A 23,307-nucleotide genomic window follows, 5' to 3' on the forward strand; every position below is an offset into this window, starting at 1 on the left:
GGTGGCTTAGAGGCTTTTGAGACCGTTTGGATTCTTGTTTTGTAACCAGAGAACTGTTAGGACTACAACACCTAGCTATAGTATCCAGTCAATCTTGGCTTAGATTTCTATCATAGGTTCCTCTCTACACCCCCTTTCTGATTCTATACATCTTAGTTCATTTCCATATTTGTATTTGTCTATCTATCTTGTTTATTGTTAATATTACATCATTTAGCCTAGTTCTTTGCACTTCTTATCCAACCAATCAACACAAAAGAGAACAATCAACCACTATGTCCAACTCTTCTAAGGGTTTGTAATTAGGCCTATTGGTTTTTCTCCAATATAATTGATGTGATTGGATTTAATTCCTAGTTTGCATTCTAGGTTTAGATCTAATTTCCACCATATTACAATAGCTAGCCAATTTCACAAGTTCTCTTAATAGGCACTAGTGAGTAAAGTATCTTTATATTTGACCATTAAGGAGTATCTAGCTACAAAATCCCACATGCAAGTATGATTTCATGATTGATCTTGTCATGTCTTGTCATTTCATGTTATTGAAACATAACTTAAAGGCCACATAGAAAGAGCATTGTATCACCACATTTATCAATCCTAAGGTAATATCATTCCAATTTAATAGTTTAATTTTGGTTTAGCCTCACCCTACCAGGAATAAGCTCTCTCTTTCTTCATAATTATATTATGGAGGTGGAAAATTCAATGCAATATTTGACCCAAGAAAGATACTATACAACATAATATTTTTCTCTCTTCTATGTGTATAATTATAGATTTGTCAATTGAAAGTTGTAGATTTATGCAAATAAGAATTAGACACAGAGTTTCAGAGTTTGAGTAGGTAAAAACCCTTGGTCTATGTCAATTAGGTCACTTGAATGACATTTTTAGGCTAAATTTTGAGGGAAAGATCTATAGAGCACCCTAGTCTATAATTTGAAGCCTCAACTGATGAATATACCTCCAAGTATAGGGTTCTTATCTCCATAGACAAGTACTTTCAGCTCTTGATTTTAGTAACAAGTTCCTCTTTGTATCTCATTTCTAGATTTGTACTTAATTGTTTATTTCCATATCTTTATTTTTTTTTTTATGATAAATCTTGTCAATTTCCTATCACTTTACCCGACTCTTATATTTTCATATCATAATCATATCCAATCATGTCAAATAAAAAAGGAGAACAATTAATCATAATGTTTAAATCTCCTTGATGACGAACTTCAAACTTAATTGATTGTTCCATCAATGAAATGATTCATAATTAAAAGTGGTAAATAAATAAGTTCTTAGTTTACATTCCTAGGCTAAGACATATTTTCTACATTTCACAACCTTGCAATATAATTGGTACCAATAAGAACCATATGTCTATAATATCAAGATAGTTTTAACACCTGAGATTTTAGAGTTCAAAATAAGTTTGTGTAGCATCCTAAATTATACCCTCTTACAATTTTGTCCCCATTTGGGCCATCACCTTGGTGTTCATTCCCTAAGGCCTGATTGAAGCCCTGATTTCTCTCACACTATGTATTTTACTCAAATTTTCATGATTTAAAATTATCTCCTCAAGATCCTAGGACTTTGAAGTCCAGGACCAGGGTGCCCATGCCCTAGTCCTCAAGGACCAGAGCGCCCAACACCTTGGTCCTCTTCAAAAGGGCCCATTTGGGGGCCTCACAATGGTAACATGAATTGAGTGAGAACTTAGACACTGTGTCGGTTCATGTCAGAAAATGAATTTGTTTTTTGACCAACATGTATAAAAGGTTCTCTACCCCTCTCATTTTGACATCAATTCGAATTCATAATCCACTCTTGAGATCCAACAAATTCAAGTGAGCAATAAATTAGTCTTCTTTCAAGCATTGGAGCAGATGTAAAGTCAAGATTCCAACATTGGAGATGAGATCCATGTTCTTTATTTTATAAAGACTATATACATGAATAATTCCTTGTGAAGACAAAAAAAACTTCATTAAAAAGTATAACATTAGTGTTTTAGACATTTTCAACATTTCCTTCAAAAGGAAATCATTTCCATTAGAGTACTCCATTTACATTTGAATTTTATTTCATTATTAATTCCAAAACTAGGGTTTGACCTAATGTAAACTCCTATTACCAACCATTTTCCCTTCTCTAATGTGTGTAAGAATAGGTACAAAGCTGCAATTTTCAGGATCGACATTATTTGTAGAGACAATTAGGTTCCCTTTTATATGGGACTTTGTTTGGAGGACCAGAAGGACGGGCATTCTGGTCCTGGCAATTTAGAGTCAACCTTCTAGGATTAGATCCAAACGTTCACATATTGCTTAGATCTAGGTTTGTGGCTCTGTTTGATGACTGTAGCTTGCTTCTTATGCATAATTACTTCAATTTACACAAATTTACCCCAATTTCAACTTTAGTAATAAAATAAATTCAGATTAAATGAAAAAAGAGGCAATGTCTAAAACCTCTGGAATCTAATTAGAATCTTGGTCTTTTAGGCTTAGATCTATCAAATTACATCTTTCCCTAATTTAGTGGTCTATAAGAAAAAATGAGTGACTTGACCACATTTAATGGGTGAAACCCTAGTTTTTCACACTCTATAGATTGTAATGCCTACAAAGTAGCAAGAAAATTCTAATATTACAAAGACAATGAAGCCATAGGATTTAAATATTTTGATGTAATAATATAGACAATTACCATGGGCATTAAAAGTTAACTTTTACATTATAGAAGTGTTAAAGTTGGGGGATTTTCTAGTAGCTTGGTAAAAAATATAAAGGTTTACCAAATATCCATAAATTTTTAATCAAATCAAAGGTGTGGTTCTATGGGGTTTCTCACAACTTAATCAAAACTAGAAAGGTGCAACAAATCTCTAGAACTCTAGCTAAGATATTTCTATTTTGAGGTTGAAATTTCAACTTCTGTTCTATCCTTAAGACTATATAGGAACTTGAACATCTTGACATTATGAGTCATGATGAGAGTTTTTCATTTAATATTTGAACTCTAAATCTGGACTAAACACTGTAAATTATTAAATCAACACATATTACATGCCCAAACATGTTTGAACACAAAGTTCACCAATTTTAAAAGGATAGGGATCTGTTTTAGAGGTGACAAAAACTAACCCCTAAAATGAATAAAATACACACCTAGATAAAAAATCAAGAACATAAAAAGATATCACCACTCAAGAAGCTACAACTACAGATTTTAAGATTTCTTATGCATAGGAAGAAATAACAATACCCTACAAAAATAATTTATAATTATATAATTTTCTAAAAATTCCATGAGAGAGTGCTCCTTATTGCCTGTGGGTAAAAGTACAAAACTATTTCACGTTTCAGGCCAACTTATCAGCACAAATGAATTTAAGCATTTCTAAGAAAAAAATAATTTTAGTCAAACATATGGTTTTTATAGATTCATTATAGCTAACTTATATATGGACCAAATTTTTTCCAAGTGTCTACTAAATGTATATTTTATACCACTTAGGGTATAATTAGCAAAAAAATATTTTTTTTTTGAAAAACTCTATGTTTCAACAACTCTTACTCTTATAAATAATTTTTGTAATATAAAAATACCCTTTTGTAGATCTATAAGTAAATTTTGAAAAATATATATCATTTCATATATATATTTATTTTTTTATATTTTATATTTTATTTTTATTGAAAGTAGGTCATGAGCACTAAAATATAAGGTTAATTATCTTGTCAAGGAAAAATACTTAAATTTATTTAAATTTTTTGAAAAAAATATGTTGCAGTAGAGAAAAGAATCTATGTCATTAAGAGATAAATATTTTCTATTTTAGATAAATAATTAAGACAAAAGGTGGCATTAAATGGAAAGAGTTATATTTTTATTTTTGATAGTTAAGCTACTAGATAGGGCCATTCCCCTTCATTAATATAAAATATGATTTACATATTGCAGAAGTTCAATCTATGATTGCGGACTATCTACTAAATAGGTAGTTCTGATAATATATTCACAAAGCAAATATAAAGCTACCAAACTGCCCTTAGAGACCACCATTACAAGTTCAAGGGATCTCATGAAATTATTAAATTTTCCTTGGTCAAGGTATTAATTAGGTTATCCTTAAAAAAATTCTATAACCCGACATGTTATTAACCTATTCCTGATCACTAATTCAACATCAAACTTCAAATTATTCATATTGACATTTCTGGGTCCTCTCTTTCCAAGCTCATTTCTTGAGTCTGGAGCTCTAGGCCTTCCATTTTGATGAAGTTTAAGATCCAATTCGATGTTGGGTTGACAACCACATTTGTCCAATTTAGAAGGAAATTTAGATTTCTGATTGCTTTCTCCTTGTATTCCTGATACTCTGTTTCATCATCAAGGAGAATGATTAGGAGATTTGAAATTTCCTCGCCTTGTTTGTCAAAGTCTTTTGGAAAAGGAATCCAAAAATTCTCACAATTCTTTAAAATATCCTCGGAACCCCCTAGGACTTGATTTTTGAAAATGGCCTTGCATAAATTGCTAGATATTTCTTTGCTTAAACCCCTATCTAACACTAAAGCCAGAAACATAGACGAGATTAAAAATATGTATTTATTAAAAATAGTGAAAAATATATCCATGCACTAAAGTTTCAAGTTATCAATACACACAAAATTGAAGGAAAAAAGTTAGAATTTACTATATAAAGTGTGATGCCTCATGTAACTTCAATTTCAACATTTTGTCAGTAGGTAAATTTAGTGTCTACTTTATAGAAAACTATATTCAAATAATTTTCTATTTTTTTTTAAATACAAACATAAAATAGACTAAAAAATATAAATTTTATTAGTTTAAATAATTTTGAAATTCAAAACATATATGTCGCTTTCTATTGATTCGATTTGAGAAGTTCAACCAGTGCTGGTCATTTTCTTTATAAAAATGTGACAACTTTGTGCTTTTACCCCTACAAAATAATATAACTTCTTGAGAACTCAAAGTCCATCAATGAGCATAACTAAACATAATGATGTGTATCCACAACTAGGTGAGTACAACACAATTATAAAATGTTATTTTAATTTTATCTAAACCACGATTTTTCTTAATTCTTGGTTTCTCAACATTTATTTTTCTATGTTGTGGCTATGTTTCCAAACCCCCATAATATTAGTCATTATCCTTATATATAGTGAACCCTTACATTTATCCTTCTAAAATATTTATTACTCTTACTTATCTTCAAAAGAGATCAGCACCCTATAATGCCCATATCTTCCCTCAACTTTCCCTAGAAAACTTAGCCTATATGGGTATAGAATTAATGTAATCCCCTCATTATAGAGGGTGCAATTTTGATCTTATCATCTATTATCAACATAAATTATATGGAAGAATCATCAATTAATACCTAATCTTAATTAACCTTCTTCTTGGCTACCTAATATCTAAAAACCTATAAATACCCATCATAACCCTCATTTTAATGCAACAAGTTTTTATATTCCTTCTATGTCTATTTTTGTATTGAATCATTCTCTTGCATTAGTTTTCTTAGAGTTATAGATCCAAGAAGTACTATTTCAGCTTCCCATTGAATCAATATAGTAACTAATTATAGGTTTGTGATCTTTTTTGCAAGTATTATTCTCTTGGCGATTCCTCGTGTTCCTTAGTTTCAACTATGTTATCTTATTTCCTTTTTAAATCCCATTTTAACCCTTATTCTATATATTTTCCCCTTATTCCTCTCCATCCTTAATCCATTTTCCATTATTTTGATACCATTTTTCATGCCTTTTATTTACCGCCATCTCTTTTTCCACCATGTAGTTCGTTGCCTCCTATTTTCATTTCCACTTGGGGTCCATAATTATATGCATTATATTTACATGCTTTTAGACTATAGCTACAATTTTCATTTTTTTTCATCGTCATATCACATTGACCAAGGCGGACTCTCCTTTTATTATTTCTATTTTTCATATTCTCTACATTGAATTTGCACTTGAAAGTTATTTAAAAATTATTGTATATAGATCCAATAAAAGTGATAGCAAGGAAGAGTGCTCAAAATCCACTCATGGATATTCCCTAAAAAAAATTATAGGCTTCAAACACAAGACTAGGTTACCCTCTACGTATAGGTCACACTCCTTCATGGGCATCCTACATATAAAATAAAATTTATATTTCATCAATAAATTCTTACAAGTATCTAGGTCATAGGTTGATAGTTATAGCTTTTGTACATCACGTGAAACCCTTGCAATTTATCAGATTTTCATCATTTTTTCAATATTTCAATCAACAATCTATTTTTATCTTACCTTAGGTTATGTTATGTTTCCTAGTAGATGACAATATAAGTAATTGATTATAAAACTATTAGCTACCTCTATGCACATAAAGTTTTTCTTAGGTCATATTTATATAATCTTAGAAAATTGCAAATTCTAAGAAAGTACATAGAATTTTATTTATTTTATGTTATTTTCAACTCCATTTACAAGCATTTCAACCCTTTATTCACTGATTTCTATTTTTTATTCATATTTTACAAATGTTCATTTCCATTTCTTATCTTTTTTAATGTCTAGTCTTTAAAAATTTATTTAATCCTTTCACTAGTGTTTCAAATTACTCTTAAAATAGGTTGGAAAGTCTTGTTTTACTCTAATCCATCACATATATTTTAAAATAATCTAATTTTCTTTTAGGTTGTATGAAACTAAATCTAGACAAAGGATAATTGAGAGTGCATGATTAATGATGAGGAACTAGGCATACGACCCACAAGGAAAGCATAGCATATAGAAAATAAATTAAGTAAAATAAATCCACCATAGAAGTAACATTGAATCTCTATGCATAGGTAAAATGATGGAAATTAACACAGGAAAAATGAAGGGATAAGGTCATGATATTGGAGACTTGAGAAAGATTTCTTCGACTGATTACCGATGCGAAAGGCACTAAAGGCTATAGAGAACCATGAAAAGACTAATTCGAGCTTGGGTATCAATATTACACTACTGCACATGGACCAAGTAACTTGTCATCATAGTTGTACACCTTGCTAAGATGGAGAATCCATCTATCACTCACAGGAAGAAATGCTTAAATTTTTCAATCTACAACTTCTCTGCAAGTTTTACACCAAGATCGTAGATCTTAGATCAATTTTGACCAGAACCTTGGATTGCACCGAGATTTAATGCGTTTAGCCTTGAACCTATACACTTTAATTATATTCATGCAATGCATTAAAAAATGGTTCTAATAACTATAGTGAACTCTTCACAACTATGTAATGAGTAGCTATTACGACTTTCATAATACTAACTGGAAATGTGGATGTATATTCTTTATACTCTACTATGAAATGGTAAAAGATGGAACATACAGATTCGGCTATGGCATTTTTCTCAAGCCATTCATCTTCATCTACTCGACCATATTTCTTTGATCTACAAGAGAATTAGTGAGTTTGCTGGCCATAACAAAGTTGAGGTGTTTACATTCAATGCATGTGTGTACAAATTCCCCATTGATGGGTGATGTTCAGATGACATTAATACAAGAAAAGGATGCTCACTGCGTCTCACAAAGCAATATATTTACGTTAAGTATATAGAGGTTGGATTCCTCCACCCTCTAAGGTTTTAAAATTCCGTTGCTTCAAACTCGAAGAGATATACTTACAATTATCGAAACCACACTGAACCCAGCATACTATTATGGACTATCCCTTAATTCAAACCTAGAACCTGAAAAACTGCCAGTGAATGTGAGTGAGAGTTCATCTGGAACTCGATAATACCCTTCCTCAAACGTGACACCTTCCTTGATCTCCGCCACAACCTCACTAATGCTTGGTCTACCGGAAGGCTCGCTTGCAATACATCTCCAGGCTAGATTGGTCAAATGAACGATGGATTTCATATTGTAGCGGTTGCCCAGCCTTTTGTCAACTATTTCTTAACTGTTGGCGCCATCTTTATCTACTCCCGCATAAGATACAACCTGTTCAGTCAAGCATAGAGCCACCGTTTTAAGTTTTGGCCAGAAAGAGGTACGCCATTAGCACATTTTTCTTTTTTGCGAAATAAGTGGGATTTCTTACCCATTCAGTCAACAATGTTTTTCCGGCAGATACTTTTAAATCTATGGGTTTCCGGCCACATATAAGCTCAAACAAAACGACTCCAAAGCTATACACATCACTCTTATCCGTCAAGATATGAGTTCTATAATACCTGCCATTGTAAAAGGGATAAAGATTAAATATTCGAATAAAATGGACTGAGAATCAGAGGAACATCAAACTTGTAAGAATTACATTGGATCTAAATATCCAGGAGTTCCTTTTATAGTTGTATCGATTTGAGAAGTTTCCCCAATTCCTGTCACTCTTGAAATGCCGAAGTCAGCCAGTTTGCCATTCAATTCACTGTCTAGAAGAATGTTGGAGGTCTTAACATCCCTGTGAATTATTTTTGCAGTGCAACCTACATGGAGATATTCCAGCCCTGCAAGTTTTGTTATTTAAAGAAATTAAAAATCATTACTTCAACTGAAAACTTTACATGTAGCATTTTGAACACAATGACTTGAATCAAGGATTTACTGATTTGATAATGAAATAAATAATTGCTTTCAAAAATAACCTTCTGCGGCATCCAAAGCTATTTTGAGCCTGGTTTTCCAGTCTAGTTGGGGATATTTTGGTGCCTCTGGATCTGCAAACAGAAAGTACTACATTTTTTTCGTCATCTCTAGCTTCTATTGTGTAAAGAAATATTTGAAGTTTATCTTTAACCTCTATTGTGGAAAGAAATATTTGAGGTTTATAAGTACCGTAAAGGTTGTCACTGACAGACCCTCCAGACATATAGTCGTAGACAAGCATGAGGTCTCTGGATCCATTACATATACGATAACCAAGAAATGAAACCAGCTTCTAATTACATTCATGGCTTCTTGAAGAAAATCTTTATGGAAATGATTAAATCATATTTGTTGAAGATTATATATACTCACAAAATTTCTAATTTCGAGAGTCCTGTCAAATTGGGAAACATTCCATTGAAATAGTTGTTGTTGAGTGATCTGAGAAGAATGCATATGCAAATATAAGTATACAAAGAAAGCCTCTAGGCTTAATTAATATCATACAAGAATATTTTTTAAAGAAGCATATGATGAGCATATTCATAAGATTTAAGTCATGAGAGATCTTACAATTAAAAGTGGATATTTGTAACAAATATTATAGTACAAATAGTCTATCAAAAAGTTCTAATTTTAGTTGAGTCATATCAATTCAATGATATATAAAACCAACTGATTCTTGTTTCTTTCAAAAATCTAATTACTTTTAGCAAATTCTAATGAAGAAATATGTGATGACCTACAAGTCTTTGAGGTGGGATGGTTAGGATAACCAATCTGAAACTTTATCACATAAATAATTGTTTTGGAGGAACTTGCACTTTTATCAAACTTACTATTTGTAATTTTTTTTTAATTTTTAAAAATATATAGTACTCAATACAATATTTTCATAAATAAAAGTATTGTTAAAATTATTGACATAGATTTTGCTAACATAATTCTAAAAGTAGCATATGACTTTAATGTTTGTACCACATCAATAAGACACATAGAAATTTCATTAATAAAAGAGAGAGAGACATACAATTCTTTAAGGCTTGACAATTTAGATATCCATTCGGGAAGTTGCCCACTAAAACTATTGTGTTGGAGAATCCTGCATTTTCATCCAATTTAGTAATTGTAATTTTATATTTTTCAACATATTATACTTCTAAAAAAAGCCTTTTATTCATAGAGGTGGCTATAATAAATAATTTTTAATGACATTGATCAAATTCATAACTTACATTCACTTTAAGTATAAAATTAGTTTATGGTGTCTATTATTATATGAATTATTCATACATGAGGTAGGCACATTTGATGTTATAAGCATATAATGTACACCTTATAAATTTCATAGATGAAATATTTATGAATATAAAGATTCATAATTGAAAGCTCTATTAGTTGAAAGTTTGATGTACTTACAAAATCTCTAGCTTCAAGAGACTACTCAAATTGGGCAATGTTCCATCAAAATAGTTGTTGTCAAGGGACCTAATAAGAAAGCATATAAACATATAAGTATATTAATGTCTCACAAGAGTTCTTTTTTTGAAAACATACAATGAACATGTTCACAAGGTTCAACTTATGAGAGATCTTACAATTAAAGGTTAGTATGTTCTAAAAAAAATATGAAGTACAAAGAAGTTAATAGAAAAGTTATAGAAAGTTTAATTCTAGTTGAACTACTTCAATATAATCATCTTTAAACAATCAATTTTTATTTCTTCTATAAATATAATTATTTTTAACTAATTATAAATTTCCCAAATGAAGTATTTCATTTGTGAAATGTCAAAAAGAGAATATACATTATTAAATTTTTCTAATGTTGTACTCATTAGAATTTCATAAGATATTTATAAGAAATTGAATACCTTATAAGCCACAAATGATGGAGTTTATTGGGAACCTCTTTCATGTATAGTAAAATTATAGTTTATATAATTTAGAAGTGTAAAAACTCAACTTTCTAAAAAATCAAATGAAAGTAACTCGTGCAGGAGCACCTAGTGAAGCTCATGGAGCACTTCATCAAATTTTGGTTTGAAATGGCCTATGTTGGTCTCAATTGAATAATGGACTTTTTGTATGTCCGAAAGGTGTGTTTAGTGTGTATAAGTTTCCTTTGTGTCTTATTTTTGTTGTTTGTTGAGTTTTTGGTCTATTTTTGACCTTTTATGCTTTGTAAGCCTAGAATGGGCAAAATGTGGAAAAATGGTCAAAATGCCTTATAAAGCCTTGTTAGGAATTGAAATATATTTTTGTGGTTATAGTAAACTATTTCACTTAGTGGAGTTAAGTCTATTTGGCTCACAAGTCAAAAATGCTCATTGTACTAAAAATTGTCAAAGTTGTTAAGCAACATTTTGACAATTTTTGGAAAATTTGTAAAAATACGGCAAAAGGTGGTTATTGGTCCATACCTGGGCATGATTTGATTGGTGAGTGTCTATTTAAAGCCTCACACAAATTTTTATCAGGTTGGCAATTTCAAAAAAAAAAGAACTCAATACAAAAACTAAGAATTTTGTCACTTTTCTTGCATTTTTGCTTCATATGCTATAGTAGTTCATACTTCCTAAGAATTTGGCTGTACTATTTTCATTTGGGAAGTTGTGCCATGTTGTGTTAAATATTTCCCACCTGGGTTTGTGTGCTAGTGTGAATTTTTAACATTGTATCAAAATTATTTTGTTTTAGCCCTGTTCTCGGTTGAGTAAGGGTTTGGCTTCAACAATGGAAGCAACTTGTTTTTCTTTGGCTCTTTCTCCATGGCCTCTAAGAGTCAAGTTTCTATACATAGCCTTCTTGTATATATAAGTTTTTTTTTGATGGAAATGACAAAGAAAATGGTTTTTGTTGCTTACTAGGTGAGCTCCTATAGCCCAACTAGTGAATTTTCATGGTGTAAAACAAAGCTTCTTTGCAAACCCCCACCAAGAGGACCTTATTTTCAGTTTCCTAAAGTGGAATGAAGTTTGGACAGAAATTTTAGACCAGATGGAAGGATTTTTCAATGAATAGTTTGTTGTAAATGCATTTTGAGTAGCCAAAGTGTTGAATACAATGGTTTTTGAGCACTTTTCCTCTTGAAACTTGGTTGCACATCAAGTGTTTGTCTTTATGCTTGCAGGGAAGGAAGTTGGAAGGATTCATAATGATGGTACAAATTTTCTCAAAAGATTTTGTAGTCTGAAGAAGAGTTTGGAATGGTGGTAAGGTGTTTGAAGACTCACAACTCTTGAAAACCCTTGTTTTTAGGCACATTTATAGGACAACAATTGTACGGTCTTGTCAGACCTCCTCATAGAAAAAAAATGAAATATCTCCATAAAGCATATCTAGATTTACAAGGGTTTCATGACGTGTTTTGGCAGTTTGTGGAGCTACAAGTGTTTTAGCAGTTTTGGAGGGCTAATTGGGGTTCTTTCCTTGTAGCCCTGTTTTGAGCTTTTCTTCAAATCGGGTAAGAAGAACATTGAATAGATCACCAAACCAAGTTAAAGTAAGCCTAATAGGACGTTAGACAATACCCTAAACTTCCTTCAACTCTTGGTGAGTGATTTTGGTGTTTGGAGTTAGGAAGCAAAGTTGCACTTTTGTGAGTCTTGAGAGGAAGTATGAATGAAAATAAGAACTAACATGGTAGGAAGATCTCAGGGTTGGTATGAAGCATAGAGAAGGAAAGATATCAAAGAAACAGTACCTAAACAAGTGGCAAAATATTCAACAATCACCTTTGAGGGAACTTGCAAGCCAAATTGATTACAAACACATAATTTGAGCCAAATTTTGAGTTTCTCCCTATCAGAGTGGTATGAGAGCAAGAAGTAAGTCTTGGGTAGAAGTAAGTAGTTTCAAGATGGTGACCAATACTGAGTTAGCCAAGAAGGTAGAAGACCAAGAAGAGGAAAATAGAGCACTAAGAGACAGATTTGAGCAGCTAGAGACAAAACTAGTTTCAGTAGAGGTCAAAACTGAAGAAGTGAGCGATAAGGTAGGAGATAGGGGAAAATTGGTAGAAATAGAAGATGACATCCCTATACCTAACCCTATTCTTGAACAAGAACCTTTCTTGAAGGCCTTGAAGGCTTTGAGTGGTGAAACCTTAGAAGGTATAGCTCTTTTTAGTGGCAAGATGGATCCAGATTCAATCATGGAGTGGATTGAAAGCTTGGAGAATCACTTTGAATGTGATGGGGTGATAGAGGTTGAGAAGGTGAAGGTAGCTAAGTTTAGGTTGAGAGGGGCTGCCTTAACATGGTGGAAGTTCATTCAAGCTGAGAGAGAAAAAGAGGGAAAACAACCCATAGCAACTTGTAAGGGAATGGTGTCTAAGATCAAGGAAAGATACACACCAGATGATTATGAAATCCATTTACATAAGAAGAGGTATAATTTGAGGCAAAGGGAGTTAGATGTGAGAAACTATACATAGGAGTTTCAAATAGTATGTTTGAGCTCAAAGGTTGTGGAAGATGAGAACATAAAAGTTGTAAGATATCTCAATGGCTTGAGATGGAATATACAAGAAGAGTTGAGTTTATTGTGTCCCAATACAATGAAAAAGTGTAACCAACTGGCACTCAAAGTGGAAGAGAAAATTAGGAAGAAGAAAGAACAAATCAATAGAGGTAGAGGTAGGGGAAGAGATGGTAGAGGCCATAGAGGCAATTTTGGTGGAAGAGGAGCTAATCAAAGGTCCCAAGGAGAGTCCAAACTTATAGAGAAAAGTGGGGATTCTAATAGAAAGAGAAACTATAGAGGAAGGTGATCTGGCAACCCAAGAAGAGGTAGATCTAGTGGACCAGGAAGGGGGTCCTACTTCTCCACCATGAAGTGTTACAATTGCCAAAAGTTGGGTCATCCCACCTATAGATGCCCTGAGAAATCTTCTTCAGCTTAAGGAGGTGAAAGAAGAGTGACATATGGGCAAGAAGATGTAGCAAGCGGTAAGGTACAAGAAGTGATTTTAGCTTCAAAATATGGGGAAAGTTTAATGATGAGAAGAGTCTTGATCAAGGAGCCAACCAAAGAGGAACCAACTCAAAGAAGATATTTATTTAGAATCAAGTGAAAGATCATGGGTAAGGTTTGCAAAGTGGTGACAGATTGAGGGTCTATAAATAGTATTGTGTCAAAGGAAGTAGAAAAATAAACTTAAATTGGAGAGAGTTCCACATAGTAGTCTGTATAAGGTCACTTGGCTCAACAAGGAGTAGCATGTGGTGGTGAATGAACAAGCTTGGGTTGAGTTCACAATAGGAGGTTATAAGGATAAAATCTTGTGTGATATACTCCCAATGGATGCTTTCCACCTACTTCTAGGTAGGCCATGGCAATTTGATAGAAAAGCCATTCATAATGGTGAGAAAAACTCTTATTTTTTTCAAAAAGATGGAGTCACATATAAAATTCAGTCCTTAAATGATGAAGGAGATGGAAACAAGTCTAAAAACCCAAATGCCTTGTTGGTGAGTGAAAAAGAGTTCATAAACACTCTTGAAGAGGGCGAATGAGTGGGATTTGCTCTCATAGTGAAACCAAATGAAGAAAAGAAAGAAAAGAAGGTTCAAATACCTCATGGAGTGCAAAACATACTAGACAACTTTAAAGAAATCATAAGTGATGGAGCACCAGCAACCCTACCACCTACTAGAGCCATTAGCCATCAAATTAACTTCATTCCTGGAGCTTCATTACCCAACAAAGTAGCCTAAAGGATGACCCTAGAACAGAATAAAGAAGTCGCTAGGCAAATACAAGAGTTGTTAGATCAAGGTTTTATAAGGAAGAGTATAAGTCCTTGTGCCATACCTACAATGTTAGCACAAAAGAAAGGAGGAACATGGAGGCTATGGATAGATTCAAGAGCCATTAACATAATCACTATCAGATACAGATTCCCTATCCCAAGGATTGAAGATTTGATGAATTTCTTGGGAGGTGCAAAGTGTTTCACAAAGATTGATCTCAAGAGTGGTTACCACCAGATCAAGATAAAGGAAGGTGATGAGTGGAAAACAACCTTCAAAACTAATGAAGGACTTTATGAGTGGCTTGTTATGCCATTTGGTCTCACTAATGCTCCTAGTACATTCATGACACTCATGAATGAAGTGCTTAAATATTTTATTGGTAAATTTGTTGTTGTATACTTAGATTATATCTTTATTTTCAGTATAACTAAAGATGAACATCTAAAGCATCTCAAATTTGTATTGCAAAAATTGTATGATGAGCAACTAACAATACACTTGGAGAAGTGTGAATTTATGCAGCAAGAACTAGTCTATCTTGGTTTTGTAGTTTCAGGTGGAGACTTGAAAATGGACACATCAAAGGTGGAAGCCATCACCAATTGGCCAACACCAAAAACAGCAAGTGAAGTGCGAAGCTTTCATGGTTTGGCACAGTTCTATAGGAAGTTTATAAGGGGATTCAGTGAGATTTGTGCACCTTTGCTAGATACTATTAAAGGTGGAATCAAGACAAAATTTCAGTGGACCAAAGATGCTAATAAGGGGTTTGAACTCTTGAAACAAAAGGTAGATACACAACCAGTACTCATTCTTCCTAGTTTTGATAAGTTGTTCACTATTGAATGTGATGCAAGTAACATAGCAGTTGGTGCTATTTTGAGTCAAGATAATAGACTAGTAGCTTTCTTTAGTGAAAATCTCAATGATGCAAAAAAGAAGTATTCATCCTATGATCTTGAATTGTATGCTCTTGTCCATGCTCTTCGAAAATGGAGGCACTATTTGCTGCCCAAAGAGTTTATTGTTTACATAGATAATCAAGCTCTTAGTTTTTTGAATTCACAAGATAAGTTGAGTCATAGACATGTTAAATGGGTTGAGTACTTACAATCATATACATTTTCCATTAAGCATAAAAAGGGACAATGTAATAAAGAAGTAGATACTTTGAGTAGAAGGCTACTAACAGTGCAAGAAGTGCAGGTTCAGAGTATTGGAGTTGATTGCTTCAAGGATTTGTATCCAAATGATGAAGATTTTGTAGCCATTTACAAGGTTTGTCAAGAATTTCAAAACCATTTTCATAGTGAATATGATGACTTTACCTTGCAAATGGTTTGTTGTTTAGAGGTCGATAGTTGTGTGTTCCCAAAGGCTCAATGAGGGAAAATCCAATCCAAGAGAAGCACAATGGGTGTTTGAGTGGTCATTTTGGTCTAAAAAAGACATTGGAACTTGTGCAATGTTTCTACTATTGGCCAAGAATTCAAAGGGATATCACGAGGTATGTTGAGAAGTGTATGGTTTGCCAAAAGGAAAAAGGCACATCTACCAATGCTAGTATTTATCAGCCATTACCCATTCCTACAAGGCCATGGGAATGTGTGAGTATGGATTTTGTGGTTGGTTTACCCAAAAAAAATCTTGGTTTTGATAGCATTTTTGTTGTTGTTGATAGATTCAGTAAAATGGTATATTTTGTTCCTTGCAAAACTACTCATGATGATAGTCACATTGCACACTTGTTTTTCAAAGAGGTTATTCGAATCCATGGTTTTCTTAATAGTATTGTTTCAGATAGAGATGTCAAATTCCTTGGACATTTTTGGAAAACTCTTTGGAAAAGATTGGGTACTAACTTGTCTTTTGGTTTAGCCTATCATCCCCAAACCGATGGCCAAACAGAGGTGGTCAGTAGGACACTTGGTAACCTCTTAAGGTTCTTGAAAAAATAGTATGGACAGAGTTGGGATCAGATTCTTTACCAAACAAAGTTTGCCTACAATGACAATGTCAATACGTCTACTGGTAAGAGTCCTTTTGAGATAGTGTATGGTATGCACCCAAGGGGTGTTATGGAGTTGAGAAACCTTGGTAATGTGTAGAAAATAAGTGTTCAAGCTAATGATGTAGCTCATTCTATGAAGGAGGTTCATGATCAAGTAAAGCAAGCTCTCCAAGATGCCTCACAAAAGGTCAAAGCTAGAGTTGATGCAACAAGGAATGATGTACAATTTTCAGTTGGTGACTTTGTGATGGTGCACTTGAATAAGTCCAGAATTCAAAAAGGAATTCCCAACAAACTACAAATGAGGAGGATAGGTCCTTGCAAGGTTTTGGCTAAGTATGGCTCTAATGCTTATAAGGTTGATTTGCCTAATGATGTTGCATTGTCCCCTATCTTTAATATTGCAGATTTGGTTGAATACAAAGGGCAGCTTCCCAAGGAGGATGAGAGAGTTTCAAATGTTCACCAATAAATTTCAGACCTGCCTCTTCCTTATACACCCATTCCTCAAGACCAAAAGGTTTTGGATTCTAGGATTCTCAAAAAGACTCAGCACCATGTCTATATGGAGCATTTGATCAAGTGGAAGGACAAACCAGAATCTGAGGCTACTTGGGTACCTGAATTAGACTTTTTTTAGTTTGGAATTGATCAATCATTGGTTCCCAATCAAGTCACTTGACTTCTTTGTCTTTGGGGGAGTATGGTGCAGGAGCACCTAGTGAAGCTCATGGAGCACTTCATCAAATTTTGGTTTGGAATGGCCTATGTTGGTCTCAATTGAATAATGGACTTTTTGTATGTAAAAAGGGTGTTTTAAGTGTGTTTAAGTGTCCTTTGTGTCTTAGTTTTGTTGTTTGTTGAGTTTTTGGTCTATTTTTGACCTTTTATGCTTTGTAAGCCTAGAATGGGCAAAATGTGAAAAAAAGGTCAAAATGCCTTATAAAGCCTTGTTAGGAATTGAAATATGTTTTTATGGTTATATTAAAACATTTCAATTAGTGGAGTTAAGTCTATTTGGCTCACAAGTAAAAAATGCTCATTGTACTAAAAATTGTGAAAGTTGTCAAGCAACATTTTGACATTATTTGGAAAATTTGTAAAAATAAGGAAAAAGGTGGTTATTGGTCTATACCTGGGCATGATTTTGGTGGTGAGTATTTATTTAAAGCCTCACACAACCTTTTATCAGGTTGGCATTCAAAAACAAGAAGAACTCAATACAAAAACTAAGAATTTTGTCACTTTTCTTGCATTTTTGCTCCATATGCTATATCAGTTCGTACTTCCTAAGCATTTGGCTGTACTATTTTCATTTGGGTAGTTGTTCCATGTTGTGTTAAATCTTTATCACTTGGGTTTGTGTATTGGTGTGAAGTTTTAACATTGTATCAAAATTATTTTGTTTTAGCCCTGTTCTCGGTTGACTAAGGGTTTGGCTTCAATAATGGAAGCAACTTAATTTTATTTGGCTCTTTCTCCATGGCCTCTAAGAGTCAAGTTTCTATACATATCCTTCTTTTATATAAATTTTTTTATTTGATGTCAATGACAAATAAAATGGTTTTTGTTGCTTACTAGGCGAGCTCCTATAGCCTGGCTAGTGAATTTTCATGGTCTAAAACAAAGCTTCTTTGCAAACCCCCACCAAGTGGACCTCATTTTTAGTTTCCTAAGATAGAATGAAGTTTGGATAGAGATTTTAAACTAGATGGGAGGATGTTTCAATGAATAGTTTGTTGGAAATGCATTTTGACTAGCCAAAGTGTTGAATACAATGTTTTTTGAGCACTTTTCCTCTTAAAACTTGGTTACACATCAAGTGTTTGTCTTTATGCTTGCAGGGAAGGAATTTGGAAGGAATCATAATGATGGTATAGACATTCTCAAAAGATTTGGTGTTATGAAGAAGAGTTTGGAAAGGTGATAAGGTGTTTGAAGACTCACAACCCTTGAAAACCCTTGTTTTTAGGCACATTTATAGGACATAAATTGTATGGTTTTTTCAGACCTCCTCATAGAAAAAACTTGAAATATATCCATAAAGGTTATCTAGATATACAAGGTTTTCATGAAGTGTTTTGGCAGTTTGTGGAGTTATAAGCGTTTTAGTAGTTTTGGAGGGCTAATTGGGCTCTTTCCTTGTAGCCCTGTTTTGAGCTTTTCTTCAAATTAGGTAAGAAGACAATTAAATAAATCACCAAAACAAGTTGAAATAAGCCTAATAGGATGTTAGAAAATTCCCTAAACCTCCTTCAACTCTTGGTGAGTGATTTTGGTGTTTGGAGGTAGGAAGCAAAGTTGCACTTTTGTGAGTCTTGAGAGCAAGTATGAATGAAAATAAGAACTAACATGGTAGGAAGATCTCAGGGTTGGTATGAAGAATAGGGAAAGAAAGATATAAAATAAATAGTACCTAAACAAGTGGAAAAACCTTCAACAATCACCTTTGAGGGAACTTGCAAGCCAAATTGATTACAAACATACAATTTGAGCCAATTTTTGAGTTTCTCCCTATCAGTAACCCACCTAAAATGTAACAACAAAAAATGCACATAAAGAAATTAAAAAAATATTGAAATATTTTTCTATCAATAGGAAACTCAAATAAGATTGACATGAGTTCAATTGGGCAACAAAAGCATCCTTCTAGACCCCTATCAAGGAGGAAAGCCTCTATAGTCTAGAAGGAAGCACGTCTAATTATGTTTAAAGCTTAGTATTTTTCTTTTTATATTTATTTATTGATCCACAATAAACCTTAGTATTTTTAATTGTATTTATGATTTGGTAATGATTTTCATGAAAGTCAAATTATCTAATCCTTTATAAAAAAATCAATAGTTGTGTTCTGAATAAATAGAAAGATCATTGATGCACTACAATCATAAACTTTTTCAAACAATCTTTTTGTACCATTAGAAATGATACGTTGATCTTATATGCTTCACATTGCTAACCACAAATTAAATGATATATATAACATAAAACTCTTTCTTTAAATCTTCATAAAATCTTTTTTCATACACCTATTTTAAAACCTCATTTCCTTAATTGTGAAATTTGTTTCACCAATTTTTAATCTATTTATTTAGATTAAAATAATTAAAGAACAACCACTTGAAATTGATCAACTTAATTCTGGCCCCAAAAATATACAAATCTTTGAAAGTTTAAGATAGAATTTCTATCTAGCCTACCGTTAGATGAACCCTCACAAATATGTCTTGAAAGACATGCAACTTTTCATCAGTTCTGATGAAACCACCGATGTTTTCAATTCACTTTCAGATAAACACAATCTTACATAACCAAGGAAAGATACATAGATGAATCCAAATTGGAGTCTTCGTTAAAAAAAAGGAAGAAGTGGCCAGGTCAAGAAAACGAATATGAGTTCAAACAAAGACACCACAATTTCCATAAAACTAACGGGTATTGTTCCATACAACATGACAATTTTCTATATTCTAAAATTGATCCATGAAAAATTAGTAATCTAAGGGAGGGAAAAACAACTATGTTACTCCAAACCAAGTTCATCCATTGTCTTAATTCATTGAGAGAGGGTCTCTTCCATAAACACCTGTAAAGTATGAAGGTATCTATTCACCTCTATCCACAACATTTTGCTTCTTAACCTCTTCAGTAGAAGATTTCAGTGTAGATAAGTAAGTACGTCAATGGTCACCCAACCAAATAGATGAGGATTACTCTATCTTCTTTTTTTGAGATTCAATAGTTGAACACTTTAGTTTTGTGTTTCTCAAAAGTTTACATGAAAATTTCAAATCACTCTTAATTTTTTACAATGGTTTACTCTGTAAGTTGCTCACTTCTAATTAAGGTTTAAGGGCCACATCATCAAATATGATGACATCGACATGCTTTTTGTCAAGGTGTGTGAAAAGACCCCAAAAATGAAACACATAGTTGTACACTGTCATATTTTATTGGTGTAGTGATGTGATGCATCGCATGAATTATTACTTTTTAGATCTAAGAAATGTATTTCATTCGATTATGGGTACCATCATCAACCCTAACAATTTTAAAGCCACAACTATTTCTACAATATTGCTAAAAATATTAGACATCAAATCAAAAAATGTTATAACAACTATTAGAACATATTCAACTACTGATCTTTTCTTGATTTCCTACTCACATTAAAATTAGTGACTTTGAGACTTACATTGAAACGAGTTCATCCAACTCTCTAAAACTTGAAGGTATGGGTCCTCGCAGATGCCTTCCCGACAAGTGTCTGTTTATTAGATAAGTAGAACCAAATTCATAATTCCTTCGAATGTCAGATGTAAATGGAAAAGAAGAAAATATTAGAAACTAAACTTACATTTTGGAAATCCTTATAGTTTTCGAGACGTTTTTACAGATAATTCCTTGCCAAAATAAACCAAAGAAAGGATCTGAAATCCAGTTTTTGAGAGATAACGCTTTCCCCACCTCTCTAAGAGCATTTACTGCAGCTTCGCCAATAGGAAATTCTCATAAGAGGTATAGTTCAATATTTAAAAAAGGAATGAAAAAAAGAAGGAAATAAGATCCCGACCGTCATTCGCAGAAGTTGCAGGGTGGGTGAAAACGAGACTGTACGTCTCATGGGCATTGATTATAGGAGTTTGACTAAGGATATTGGATTGTAGGCTCATGATTGCACCTCTCCTTGCACGATTGTCGGGATTATATTGGAAGGCTACCTCTGTGGCCGAAAAATCTTCCACCAGCTTAATCGGTGGGTTCCGGATGACGTTATTAATTCCAACTGAGATTGAACTGCCTTCCGATGAATTAAGCTTTGCAAAATACAATATCACCACGGCTTTTCCAGTCGTCTTGGATTCTTCGAGACTCAAATAGACGCCACCAGAGTGGCTCGTCTTGCTGACGACGGCCGTCTGCATTACATCAAGTGGAGGAATATTTTTGGTGTTGCTTACTGAAATTGACTCTGAAATATTCACCAAATTAGTTCCCTCAGGCCACCAAGGATACCACAAACGATCGAATTGGTCTTGAGGATATCTAAGAAATTCATTATAAAAAAGGGTCAAATTAAAAAATAATTATGGAGAGGCAAGGAGTTTCAAGCCCAACATTAATGGGTAAGTGTGACAAGTTTACCTGGTTATATTGTCGCCACCTCTCATATCATCTCTTTCTGTCAAACTCAAGATGGTTCCTGATTTAGCCATATCATACATGCCTGGCTTAAGAAGTCTCAACTCGATAGCGGAGATAACTGGATCATCGCACTCTGAGGTTCGGATCAAGCAAATATGCACCAAACTATCTGCACTCACCAAAATGGTCTCTGTGGCACATGCCAGGCAATAGTAAAGTACCACGTTGTCCATGTATAACATATCGAGGGTCTCGACAGAGTAATTGAACACTGCAGAGATTAGCATCGACAAACCATAGTCTCAAAAGGTGGGGCACGTTCGGGGTGAGGGGCAATGTATAGCAAGACTTATTAAGAGGCTTGGGAAACACTCGGAGACTTCCCAAATGTAAATCTAAATCATAATAGTCCTTGTAGTATGATTCTGCTTTCTCGCCAAGGTTTTGGATGAAGTCGTCATCAGTAACCCATGTAATAGTGGTGTTCAGATCAGTGTAATTTGCTTCACCACCACTATCGATACTCAAAAATCCTGTCAGTGCAAAAGTATATAAATCGTTAACCCCAAAATAAAGAAAGCAAAGTAATAACATTTGAAAGAAATATTGGAGGAATAGAGTACCTGGTTGAGCATTAGCGTTAAAAAGTGTGCACCACATGAGGAAGAAGAGGAAGAGGAACAGACTAAAGCCGACAACGTGTCTATTGCAAGCAATAACTTCCATTGTTTGCTTATTTTCCAAACCAGCGCTTACGACCTTGCCATTCTCAGAAGCCAATAAAATATATACCACACAAATTTAAAAATATCTATCTCACATGTTCAATCTTCTAGATCAACTGTTGCAACCAAAATAAAATAAAAGAAAATAAAATATATACCACTCAAATTGAAAAAAATCAATCACATGTTGAATCTTCTAAAAGAAAATAAAATATATACCACTCAAATTGAAAAAAATCGATCACATGTTGAATCTTCTAGATCAATTGTTGCAAAACAAAAAGACTTACTTTATCGGAACACCACATGTTCAGTAGTCAAACAATCAAAGTTTATTTTTACATTAAATTACTCTATTGCTTTTAATTACTTTTAATTACTGATTAAGAATTATTTTAAAAAATTATATTTATCATTCAATCAAAATTATTTTTAACATTAAATTATTTTATTTCTTTTAATTACTGATTAAGAATTTATTTTAAATATAATATTTATCATTACTGATTCAATAATTTCATTTGATTGACTTTTGTTGTTTCCAAATTAATTTCGGGGATTTGAACCTTGGTGGAAGGATTTCTATATCTCATTCCATCATCCTCACCTATTTTGCCCAACCAATTGAGCTACAACCCTTTGGCAGGGTACACGCAAATTTCAAAAACATATATTAGATTTTTTTTTAGTTGTTCAAAGCTGAATTACATGAAAGAATAGTAGTACTACATAGGAGGACTACAAGAAAGTAAATAGAAAGAAGATATTAAACAAAAAATAATAGATAAGACAAACAACCTAAGGCATATACTATATAAAGAAGTTTTAAATAATTACATAACTAACAAATTAGCAAACTAGCACATAGCCTTTACAAGTAAAACTAGAATACTTACATTTGAAATTTGAAGAACTTTTGAATATGCTTAGAATGTTTGACATTCCCCTCATGCAAATGTAGAAGATAGTACTTAATTTCATCTAGACT

The 23,307-nt window shown here is 33.1% G+C and overlaps 1 protein-coding gene and 1 long non-coding RNA gene across 2 annotated transcripts; both read right to left on the bottom strand.

Annotated features, from left to right (window-relative positions):
- Positions 1–7,562: 7,562 nt before the first annotated feature.
- LOC131036079 (uncharacterized) lies at positions 7,563–8,923 on the bottom strand. The gene is made up of 3 exons (XR_009104050.2): positions 8,351–8,923; positions 8,135–8,267; positions 7,563–8,034 (listed from the first exon to the last, which is right to left on the bottom strand). It is a non-coding gene; the product is annotated as an uncharacterized LOC131036079 (long non-coding RNA).
- A 1,175-nt stretch (positions 8,924–10,098) lies between these two features.
- On the bottom strand, positions 10,099–22,339 carry LOC131036080 (leucine-rich repeat receptor-like serine/threonine-protein kinase At2g14510). Its single transcript, XM_057967873.1, has 5 exons — positions 22,218–22,339; positions 21,595–22,127; positions 20,807–21,495; positions 20,645–20,716; positions 10,099–10,167 (listed from the first exon to the last, which is right to left on the bottom strand). Exons 2-3 carry the CDS (start codon positions 21,879–21,881, stop codon positions 20,982–20,984), a joined length of 801 nt encoding a protein of 266 aa, XP_057823856.1. The 5' UTR covers positions 21,882–22,127; positions 22,218–22,339; the 3' UTR covers positions 10,099–10,167; positions 20,645–20,716; positions 20,807–20,981.
- Positions 22,340–23,307: the final 968 nt, after the last annotated feature.

Source organism: Cryptomeria japonica, chromosome 1 (genome assembly GCF_030272615.1).
Source record: "Cryptomeria japonica chromosome 1, Sugi_1.0, whole genome shotgun sequence".
Classification (NCBI taxonomy): domain Eukaryota; kingdom Viridiplantae; phylum Streptophyta; class Pinopsida; order Cupressales; family Cupressaceae; genus Cryptomeria; species Cryptomeria japonica.

What these genes read in the sequence shown, in the direction of transcription:
- LOC131036080 (XM_057967873.1), bottom strand. Translation starts at nt 21,881, where the DNA reads ATGCTAATCTCTGCAGTGTTCAATTACTCTGTCGAGACCCTCGATATG. An exon ending in GGTGGCGACAATATAACCAG is followed by an intron (nt 21,496 to 21,594) that starts GTAAACTTGTCA and finishes TGAATTTCTTAG; the next exon opens with ATATCCTCAAGACCAATTCG.